Here is a 12121-nt window from a genome sequence, read left to right on the forward strand (position 1 = left end):
ACCAGCACAAAGGAACCGCACTAAAAAGCGAACGCAGCTCGGTTAGTTTTTATCGAACTGAACATGTTCGGTGTTAAATCATTCATCATATTCATTTTACCCTGACTTCTTTAAGTCACACAGGATTTAGCCAAGTACAAAATGTTTAACTTTGGGACACACGGGTACAAGACCAGAATATCACTCACACAGTGAGGAAACAGTATTATTCATACGCACGCTCACTCAGTTCACCACGGGGGAAATAAATGTCTGAGTATTGTCCTTCTGCATAGAGAACTACGCCAACATGTCTCCCAATGGTAAAGTATTGTCTGTCTATTTTAAGGGCTGCTTAAACCAACCAACGATTCAAGGACACTGCTGGTGTTTGTGGATCTGTGCCTGCAATTGTATATGTTGTGCGTGTTTGTGTGTGTGTGTGTATGCACTGAAATGTATTTGCTATTGTTAATGACATTATTGTCTTTTGTCATGGACAAGAATAAAAAAGCTAACTTAGGCCACAATGCAAAGACAGGCTTATCGCAAACTTAATGTTATGATGTCAGATTAAAGAGCCAGTGTGCAGCATTAAGGGCGATCAATTTGCAGAACTCGTTTAGAATCATTATAACTATGTTTTCATGAAACTAAGAATCATTGTGTGTTGGTTAGTTTAGAAGGAGCCCTTCATATCTACATAGGGAGCTGGTCCTCCTCACAGAGTCGGCCATGTTCAGCTGATCCGTATTTAATTGAGTCATTGCATGCGATCATAAATGTATTACGTTTAGTCAGAATATCCATATGTCCTCGGCCGTATGTCACACTGATCTGTTTGGGCTTCCCTCACTGCAGTGGACACAGCAGTGATGCTGCTGGTAAAGACCTGCTGGAGATATTACAATACACTCTTTAACTGTGATCATTAGCATTTCTGCTGCTGTTGATCAATTTAAATTAATGACAAAGCAAATTGTATCGGAGTGAAATACAACAGATTGAAAGATGGTGGAGATGTGTTGGTCCAAATGCGGACTGATGAGGCTCCGCCCCCTTCACTGTGAAGTGAAGAATGAGCATGAAAAATGGATGGATTTACTCTTCATTACAGTTTAGTGTGAGAACTGATAAATGACATGAGTAAGCTGCAGTTTCTCATGAGCACGCTTAGCTCAGCTTTAATTCTAGACAGATGATATGTGTGTGTGTGTGTGTGTGTGTGTGTGTGTGTGTGTGTGTGTGTGTGTGTGTGTGTGTGTGTGTGTGTGTGTGTGTGTGTGTGTGTGTGTGTGTGTGTGTGTGTGTGGAGAATGATGATATGAAGACTGAGGAAGATGTGGGCCTGCAAACAAGAAATCAACTCTGACTTTGCACTCCCTTTACGCTACATGAAAGACAAACAAAGACCTGTTTTATGTTGGCTTGTGGAGGATGAGGAGGATGAGAAGGATAAGGCATTTCACAGTCTGTGAAAAGAAGCTGCTCTGTCGTCTGGTGCTGCAGCAGTGGCTACTTCTGTACCGCTTCAAGGACGCCAGCAGGGTGAACAGGCTGTTGTGCGTATTGTCTCTTGAGATCCTTTCGGCTCTTCGCAGGCACCTCACCTCACCAATATCACTGATGCTTGTTAGATGGGTACCGATGACCCACTGTAGAGCCATCTTGTCCTGGGCCGTGCACATGCCAGTTTGTAATGTTTCCAGTCAGGATGTTTCGTGTAGCAATCACCTCCTTGGTTTTACCAATGTTGTACAGTGAGGTTGTTCTCTGAGCACCACTCTGCAAGATCTCGAAGTCCCACCCTTTTGTGTAATCTGGCCGATGTTGGTGGTGTAATCCACAAACTTCACCACAGAGTTGTCTTCATGTCAGGGGTTGCAGTCGTGGGTGTACAGTGTGTACAGCGTGTACAGGAGTGGGCTGAGCACAAAGCCCTGGGGGGCTCCGGTGTTCAATGCTAGAGTGGAGATGACAACAGGAAATTAAATAGTCAGTCCAGTGGTAGTCTGTTTTAATGGTGAGAGTTCCTTGGTTACATTTCTTCAACTATCGTATCAAAGTAAACCAAATAATTGGAGAGGATAAGAATTGTGTTCTACTGTGTAACTGTTGAGAAGACCCCAACGATGTGGTCATGTGCCTTCAAATTCATCCTCTATGTGTAAGCTTTCACTTGTAGTTACCAGCTGGTATTTTTTTAGATCAAAAAGAAGGCAGACTCTGAAGTAGGTGTGGTCCAAGGAATGGTACCGGAAACAGGAGGGCAGGAAGTCGGCCCGGTTTGGCGTCCCAGCTGGTGTGATCCCATCGCGAGATGATCTCTAGTTTTTTAGATTACCTTGAATATGTCTATTACTATAATAAAACATCGTAAAGCACATGAGCTGTCACTTTTGTTGGTAGAGATGCTCTCAGTGCTTGCTTAATGCTGAATGTTGATTGGTTTGTTGTAGTTTTTTTGATAATACCTTTTGTGGTTAACATGCAAATAAAGAAGAGAGAATATAAAAGCAATGAATTTGTTTTTCACGCCTCAAATCCAGCATAAGCCCAGTAGTATTATCACACCTCGCTATCTCGCATGGTGTCAAGTTTTCTGTTTCACATGAGCAGCATTCTCACAAACTTTCACACAACTCTGCCAATTTTGTTGGACACGTGGCCGGAGGATGTGCAGACGGGTCTGGATTCTGAAATCACAAATCCTTATCTGCTGACTTTAGGACGAGGATGTTACCTTGTCATTCTCTACAGAGCTCACGTTAAAGTGTCAAAGCTCTGATGGTGCTGGTTGTAGTCATGAACTAAATTAATTGTTCATATTCTGATGTTTTGATAGTTATTTTGCTACCGGGTGCAGGCCGTCTTTGTACCAACGCAGAGAGTAGTAAAAACACGTTGTCTTCTTCTGTTGATATTTTAATGATGCAGATGTGAACGACTGTGAGCAGTTATCATCGAGATTATTTTTTATAGTTTAACATTTCATACAAAACATTATGCACGGCTCCAACTTTTATACCGAGTTCCAGTTGATTTTAAACGGTGATATGGCTTCAACTTCTGATATATGTGTATATCTTGTCTTTATGTCTTTATGCCAGCTTGTTGGTGTTCACAGAGAGGAAACTGAAGGATGATGATGAAATGATGGAAGGATCTTGTCTATCTTCTCCTCCCCCTCTTCCGTTGTCTCATTTTAGCCCACCATCTGGTGTTGTCTGCTAATGTCTGCTCGCTGTAGAACAAAGACATTACACCACCTCTATAAACACACACACACACTTACTCAAAGTCACAAAGCCTGTCTTTGACATACAATCATATTCATACAAATGCCCCAATATAACAAGTACACTGTACATCCACCTGCTGTGTTGGCTCTCTGTAAAGACATTTTGTGCACACATAAACACGATCACATGCAACATGAAAAAGACCGTTTTTTGGTTATTTTCTTCACACACGAACAAGCATACGCCTGCTGAGTTGGCTAGTGCCTTGAAACTAATGTTTGAAACAAAGATGCTCTTTTCTGCTTCCAGACATTTCACACCTCTCTCTCTCCCCTCTCCCTCCCATTCTCTCCTTCTCTTATTCTAGACTTTGCTGTCCTTTTGTTCTGGTCAATATCACAACACCAGCATTTAGTGAAATAAGCAAATTATTAAAGACGGATCATATATTGTGTGTATTTTCAACAAAAATGAAGAATCCACAAACAAGGAATGTGTAAAGCGGGGGTATTCCATTTAAAAACAAAACGAGGTCCTGTTAGAGAGAACGTCCTCATGCAAAGGCCCTGAACATCACAATAATGTGCGATGAGTTAGTCCCATATATATTGAAGCAGCCTAGCAGTTGTATCAACGTTTGTCTGCAGTCAACAACTGATCATCAAATCAAATAAAGAAACTTAGAATGAATAATATCATCATTCATTCATCATCAGTTTTCACATTAAACTGGATGCATTTTAAATAATAAATACATGTTCTTCTCTCATTTCAAGTCAAATAAGGGATGCATTTAAGAATACATTACATAACGGAAAGCTTTTGAAAAATGTGCATCCTAAAATAAAGTACTTCATTATAGAAAAACGATTTCACTGAATTGCCCTGCAGCTTTGATTTCAGTTCATTCAGGGTGAAGTGATGTCACCCAAGAAAACCATGATATTATATTTTTCTTATCTTCTAAAAAGATAAATGTGTGTGCAGGGTCTTTATCTGTGGTTATTGAAACCACTCTATTGCTCTCTGTTAACATCATTGTTGGTCAGTGAATTCATGCGTTAGTATTCTGATCATATTGGGCTCCTAGGTTTATTTTTCTGTGCTTTCATTTTGGATTTGAGTTTGTACGTTTGCTAAAAAGAGTTGTGCTTTGTCTCGTAGTGGCGCTTCACATTGCTGCTCTTAATAATAATATTCTCTGAACATATGAGGTTTTGAACTGCCCGAGCGAAGAATAAACATAAGAGTCTGTCCATTCTTGGTTAAAGGCTCTGGTCTCGCTGTCCACATTCTTCCTTTTGGAGAACACCGCAGCAAACAACTATTTGTTATGTAAAGATATAGTGGAGTAATGTGGCTCTCCCTCTGTGAGTTGAAATCGGAGTTTCTCTGCTCATTTATTTACATAACCAGGCCGGCCGCACGGGCCTTTTAGTGCATGTGAGCGTGCCCAACTGGCTCTGTCCCGTCTGATGCCGTCAGTGCGGAAGCACCAGGTAGCACTGTTACCTCTGTCTGCACTGTTACCTCTGTCTGCACTGTTACCTCTGTCTGCACTGTTACCTCTGTCGGCACCGTTACGTTAGCTCTGTCGGCACCGTTACGTTAGCTCTGTCGGCACCGTTGCTGTTATTGGCACTGTTAGTGCTGCTGACATTGTTATCTCCGAGCAGCTGGCTCAGCCTTCGCCAATGTTGCGAGCCATGTGGAGGCAATATATATACTCTGAATTCCGAATGGAGCACCTTTAATGATCCCAACCATGTGTCAAATTTAAATATAATTTTTCTGATATGGTTTTTCCACCCAAAGTTCAGTAAAGTGTTTACAATTGCTTAGAGGCACGCTCACTCCTTCTCCCTCTCTGGGAAATCCAGAATCTATAAATATGCAAATACTTTTTGTTTCAAAAGTTTTAACTGCTGGACCCAAGCTGTCTCCTACTTCACTGACAAGTTCATTCTCAGTGCATGTGCATAAGAGTCTCACAATTTCTACATAAGACTGCATGGTAGACGGAGTACAGAGGAACGCTGCCCCTTCAGCAGATGCATGTGAAGGCAACCTTTACTTCTTTTAATCGTGGTGGGAGTTATTAAGTCAGGATTGATTTATGGATACGCAAAACACAGGAATACACACAAAAGACACCTGGGGCCAAGTGGGATTTCTGTCATTACATTCGTCACCATCTACCTCGCCTCAAACAGCATGAATGGTAAAACGCAATGGATGACGATACAAACACAGGCCAGGCACTAACACACTCTAGCTGCTAGCACAGAGTTCTGAATGAAAGGTTTAAGTGTGACTCCATCAAGCTGTTTGTGTAGCTCTGCTTTTTGCCGTCCGGTTCGTGATGAGCTGCAAGACTTCTTTTTTTTTTTTTTTTCACAACAGGAAACATTCTCCTTAGTGCCAGATGCTCCTCACACACACACACACACACACACACACACACACACACACACACACACAGACACACACACACTGCCATATTAAATCAGTAAACAGTTGGCAGCTGGTGACAGAGCACATTCAAAACAAAACAACTTTATTGAACAGTTCCTTCATTCTGATTATCCCTCATCCATCACCGCTGCAGACGCTGTGTGTGTGTGTGTGTAGGAGTGTGTGCATCCGTGCACTTCTTTGCAGTCTGTTGCCTATTTCAGTGTGTGTGTGTGTGTGTGTGTGTGTGTTACATCTCACTGATAACGTCACCAATGTGACCTCACAGAATCACTACAGTAGATCCCCCATCTGTTACACCCTCAGAGATCTGTGCACGCAAACACACACAACACACACACACACACAAACTCCTTGGCAGCTTGGTGTCTCTGCAGGAGCTGCCATCATCCCAGCGGAGAGCAGCCCGAGAAGGGTATCATGTCTCTCTTCTCTCTGCCTCCCTCTCTCCGGCTCTCTGCCTCCCTCTCGCATCGCTCCGCTGTTTGTTGAAGGTTTATCAGCTCTCTCGTCAGCCTATCATCTAAAGTCGCTGCTGTGTGTTTAAGGCCTCGGTACAAGGGTGTCACACACACACCGAGAGTCGTGTCACACGTGTCAGTTGTGCGTTCAAGCCACCGGGGAACAGCATCGGTATTGTCGTAGCAAGACGTTGCTTTTACTCAGAGTATAAGCAACAGTTTTGTTCTTCTGCTTCTGCACAACCAAAAGCCTAAACATTTTAGCTTCTGTTGCCACACACACACACACACACACACACACACACACACACACCAGTTCCAATCAAATTTCATCAAAGAATATCTCAGTCCAGACTGACATTCTCTGTAAAATATCCCCCTTTAATGTCCCGCCGTGTAGAAGACAAACAGCCGTGATTTGCAAACTGTTGTAAAGACACAATGCGATGTTCATGTGGGGAGCTTCGGCACATGAACAGAAGGCTGCCCAGCGCGCTCCATGACCCCTTATTATATGGTGACCACCCGTGACCACTTTTAGCCTTGGACGGTGAAGCCTGCGCCGGCAACATCTGCTGTGGATTTCACCGGACTTGCAGACCGGCTTGCCCCGCACGCGTGGACCTCCAGTATGCAGCTCCAGGAGAGGTTGTCCACTCACAGCGTTAGTGCTGTACTCGTTGAACTTCAAGAGACTGGAGACATAAACAAGTCCGATTATACAGTACAGTATCTCTCCATACAGCTCCCATCTATTTTACTCTTTGCATCTCCAGATACAGACACTGGTCCCAGAAACTATTGTTTCCCCCATTGACATTAATGCGAGCCCTAACATCCACTATGTTTGGCACCTCTCTCCCTCTTATTTTTGTTTTTGTCTCGTCCTATTACTTTCTCTTGTACAAGCACAAGCTCGTGGCCTGTTGGTCTCCCGCTACAGCCTTTATACTGGGCATGAGGGGGCAGTGGGAGAGGAGGGTGTAGGGATTGGACGACGGGGTCCCATCGTGAGTAGTCGGTGATGGGGCAGTTATTTTCATAAATCAAAAGCAGAGGCCATTATGTCAGGTTTCGTCCCTGGGAGTACTTACCTCAGCCATTTGTGTGTGTGTGTGTGTGTGTGTGTGTGTGTGTGTGTGTGTTTTATCACACCTACTGCCATACAGTAGCACAGCGGCTTCTGTTGTTTGGCCTTGTAAAATGGATCCTTGGGCAGTCATTTCCACAGCAGGGGACTTTCCACACAGACACAGTTTCTCTGCATGGCTGGGTTGAGGGGCACCTGCGAGTGACTCTCATTAAAAGGCCGTGTTGCTGAAAGCAGGTGTTCTTACACACAAATAATAATATTTACACTCACACAAATGATTAGTAAGATCATGATCATCATTCTTCTCTTCTCCTCCCTCATTTTATCTATTTTTTTTCTCTCCGCCTCACCCTTTAGGGGTGAGGTAAGGACATTTTTCCGTCGGCTCGTTTTAGTTGAATGCCCTCGCTCATTTCAACATAATGTGTCTTTCCATCTTTGTCTGGCTCAGTTGAATAAAACAACAGCCATTCTCCTTCACACACGCCGACAGACACTGAGCTGTCTGTTTAATAGCGTGTCCTCCTGTTGATCCATCATTGTGGCAACCCATTTAAATGTTAAACGAGCAGCACGACGAGGTTCATCTATGCAAACAGCCTTTTTTTTTTTTCTCTCCTATGACTGGATGGATCTGATGGAGTTCACGGTGCAAAGATACAAAAACCTTTTTGCGGCAGCAGACAGAAATCGCACACATGAGCGCACACTCATTGTTTATTATCTCAGTATTACACACAGATGTAACCACCGATCACAGCAATGAGGCTGATACAATGGAAATGTTCCATGAAATTACGTTGTGCACTTACATTTAGTTTGTGCCCCCCGTCCAGTCCTTTGTGTGTTTCTGTTTTTAATAAAAAAAAGAAGCAATTTCAGTTAATAAAACGAGTTTTTGTTTAATTTTGTGTTTCGTTCTCGATCCACGTGGTTGTAAAACACCACAGAACAGGTTTGACGCCACATTATTATTTTTCATTGTCAGGTAAATTATCGGAGGAAGCCCAGAGGCAGTGCTTATTTGTTGTTTTACCGGCAAATTGAATTCATCACCCAGATAAAATGTTTTACATACATTTGCATATTATTGTCAGATTCCATAAAACATCTCACAGCCCTGAGGGTGGTCCTGACCCCCGAGCTGAGAACTGCTGCTTCAAACCTCTGTTCTTCATTCATTCTGTCCCACGCTGAGTGCAAGAAAAAAAAAATGATAAATGAACAAAGCAGGGACGTTCCATCAGATAAACAATGAATGTAGGGATGGCGGAAAAAACTGAGGAGTTGCTAAATCGTACTTCGGACACAAAAAAAAATACTCAATGTAATTATGCGCTGAAAGTAGCTACCGTTTCTCTTCTGGGTGTTTTAGAGTTCCTTCCAAGGTTGTGGAGCTTCCTATCAGGTCTGGACAGTCAGTCTGATGACGGGGGTTTTCCAGCAGGGAAAACAGTTTTCTGCAGAGTAGAGGACTTTGTGTCGGCTTAACGCTGTTAAACCTACAATCCCCACAGACAAACACTGTCTAAACCTGACACTGCTGACCCACACAAACACACACACACACACACACACACACGCTCAGACTGAATTCATGCATATACAGTACATAGACACCACATGCAGACTAAAGCTTGGCAGTAGACAGACTTTCTACCATAAGTACATGCAATTATTTCTGACAACACGCAGATAGACAGTAATTGACATTAACATATAGACTGAAATTTTGATTGCATGGACAAACACAATTAAAAAAAACTGAAAATGGCGACGTAAAAAATTTAAACTTAACAAATACATATTCGGTGTACAGTCGTACAAGCAACAAACAACATTTTTGAACCCAACATTAACACATCTTGCTTTGATTTCATTGTAATAAATGGATCGAAAGTATGCCGAGTTGGAAAAAAGTTTGAATTCCTGATATAGTGACACGGCACGAAAGTTGAAAAAGTTCTATTTCCAACATATTTCATCTTTTCATCGCGGACCACCACACAAAAAAGTTTGCTTCTCGTTTGGTGTGAACACACCATTAAGCTTCATAGAGTCAGTGAACATGCTCTTCCTCCATCCATCTATAAAGTATGGCAAACACGTCTGAATGCTATGCAGCCCAGTCTAGTGATTATCTTCTACTCTCCCTCCCCATACTGTGTATCTGAACGTTTGAAAGGAATACAATTTTCATAAATCGTTTGATTTTGCCAAATCGTTCCAATGTTTCTAGGTTGTGGCTGGGGACACAGTCAGACTATGATGAGTCCTTGTTAACCACAGCGCTGTGTTCAGATCATATTGCTCGTGTAAAGCTCACTTTCTCTTTGTCATTTCCTTCCTGATCAACTCTTCAGTTTGTACGACTAGATAATACCTCAGAAACATTGACTGAACTAGTCATAAGCATACATTTGATCAGTGTTTGGAATAGAATAGTGTTTTTTCCACTGGTCATTACATTTCAGTATAAATCATATGTAGTGGAACAGCGCTACTCCTCCCACTGAGCCGTCACAGGCTTCAAACGCACTCCTTCATCTGGAGGGATTCACTTGTTTTCTTCGTTTTCGAAATATTTTGCTGACAAACTCTGTCTCAGACTTCATCATCAGATGTCATTACTGACAAACCTCCGTGTTTTTTTTTTTTCCACCATCTTCCTGGAATTGTATTAGTGATTTTTTTTTAGTGTCTTTCGTTGTTTCTCTGTCTGTCGTGCAATCTTTCTGTCCTCTCCGTATTCCCTCTGCTCTCACTACTTTTCTGGCTCTCTTGTGTTTGCAGTATTCTCCAATTACCTCGGTAAAAAGCACAGGTCATTTTATTGATATTGCACAGCTGAAAATAGAAAAAAAAGATGTGTATATAGCAGTCCGAATGGCTTCTTTTTTTTTTTTTTTGAAAATAGACTGGCCACAATTTTTCACTCTGAGAGAAATTCAGCTGAAAAGCTCCTTGTGATGGTTTCTCTCAAATGGAAAAGCTTTTAGTTTAGCTTTTGGAAACTATTCAAGCCCAATGAGCTGACCTCGGTCTCCTCACCCTCACCCTGTCCCCCCCCCCCCCCCCCTTCTCTCTTCCTCATCGATGTCTCTCCCCTTCTACCTCCCAGAAGGATGAGCTGTCCCGGGTGACGGGCTTTGTTCCGGAGAAGGGGAAGGAGCAGCTCATGTTCGAGGTGCCCCTTAACGACACCGGCTCGGCGGGCCTGGGCATCAGCCTCAAGGGAAACAAGTCCAGGGAGACCGGAGAGGACCTGGGCATCTTCATCAAGTCCATTATACATGGAGGGGCGGCGTACAAGGTGACAGAAGAGTCTCGCACACACCCGAATGAGCAATACATGAAGACAAACTGTGGGGAAATAATAAGTGGTACATTTGGAAATACATGTAGGCTTCACCTGCAGTTAGCGCTCTGACTTCCCTTTGGTAAGGAGGCCACAGTTTCTGCAGAGGGAGTCAATAGAGTGTCAGAACGGAGTCTAAGAGGGTTCACCTCCTCCATGAACAGAAAGTCAAGCCGTGTGGAAAATGACAACGAACACGTCAGAACGGAACTCATTATTTATGAGACGGTCTTCTGGGGACACCTCGGCTGTCACTGCCTCTCTGCTGCCTTGTGCTCCTCTTCTGTTGACCTCTGACCTCTAGCTCACCAAGACACACTTGACATGTCATAGGCAGCAGAGAGACGGACAGACGGGCCGACACACACACACACACACACACACACACAGACAGGAATAGAGGGAAACAGGTCTGCTGTAGAGACGTTGTAAATGGCACACCGGAGAAGTTAGACAGATGGAGCTGATGGTAGTGTGTGTGTGTGTGTGTGTGTGTGTACAGTGGCTCTCTATCAATAGCTCAGTGATTAGTCCCATTATGAACATCAGTCCCATTGTTAAAAAGAGAGAGAAATAGCACAAGGAAACATGAATGAAGCACTTACATGTACAGGCACACAAGGTTACATGGTTGTTAGAATGTACCGTAGACATTCATGCGTAGACTTCAATGCACAAAATGTTTGAATCCAACTGATGTGTGTGTGTGTGTGTGTGTGTGCTTCACAGGATGGCCGTCTGCAAGTCAATGACCAGATGGTGGCGGTAAACGGAGAGTCGCTCATGGGAAGGTCCAATCATGTGGCCATGGAGACGCTCCGCCGCTCCATGTCACAGGAAGGGAACGTAAGAGGGACGATCCAACTAGTGGTGCTGAGGGCTCTGAAGGTACACACACACACACGCACGCACATGCACGCACGCACGGACACACTAACTTACATACGAGGAGCAGCGTTGGGTAACTTTTAAAAGTAACTACTTACATTTCAACGTTATTGCCATTAAAAAAAGTACCTTGTTACGTTACCTGCTGAGAAAAGTAACTTTTGTTTTCCTAAAAAAGAAAACCTCTTTGCAATTCCTTGGGCATGTTGTCTATATTGATCAGAAGGCACATGGCATTTTTTATCGATCAGCTCATCAATTAGTTATAATTGTTGCAATGTGAAAAAAGGGTAACAAACAAAGCACACACTGCCATCAGTGGGATGAAACATACAGCTTTCGAAAATTCACTCAATCCACTTAAAACTAATCTGAGCAAACAAGCATTTTATTTATTTTAAATTGTTGAGCTCCAGTTTGCTTTTGTAGACTCAGTCAGATTCATAAAATCTCTTCTGTTCTGTTTTTATATGTCAATGATCGCTATAATCACAAGTGGCTCTACTCGTCTATAGACGCAAAGCAAAATGGTGCTGTACACATAGAGCATGCGCGGTCGGAGCAGTTTGAATGGATGCCTAAAGATGAAACACTTACTGCATTAAATGCATTCTTAATAGACTTC

General features: G+C 43.0%; 1 protein-coding gene across 1 annotated transcript in view; it reads left to right on the forward strand.

Annotated features, from left to right (window-relative positions):
• LOC142969641 (partitioning defective 3 homolog B-like) overlaps positions 1-12121 on the forward strand; it is a 171639-nt gene that overhangs the window by 58705 nt on the left and 100813 nt on the right. Inside the window, exons 12-13 of the mRNA XM_076109639.1 lie at positions 10372-10563; positions 11338-11496. Coding sequence (XP_075965754.1) covers positions 10372-10563; positions 11338-11496 — 351 coding nt within the window. The remainder of the gene's footprint in view (positions 1-10371; positions 10564-11337; positions 11497-12121) is intronic.

This window comes from Anarhichas minor, unplaced genomic scaffold (assembly GCF_050575085.1).
Source record: "Anarhichas minor isolate MPS153535 unplaced genomic scaffold, ASM5057508v1 ptg000004l, whole genome shotgun sequence".
Lineage (NCBI taxonomy): Eukaryota > Metazoa > Chordata > Actinopteri > Perciformes > Anarhichadidae > Anarhichas > Anarhichas minor.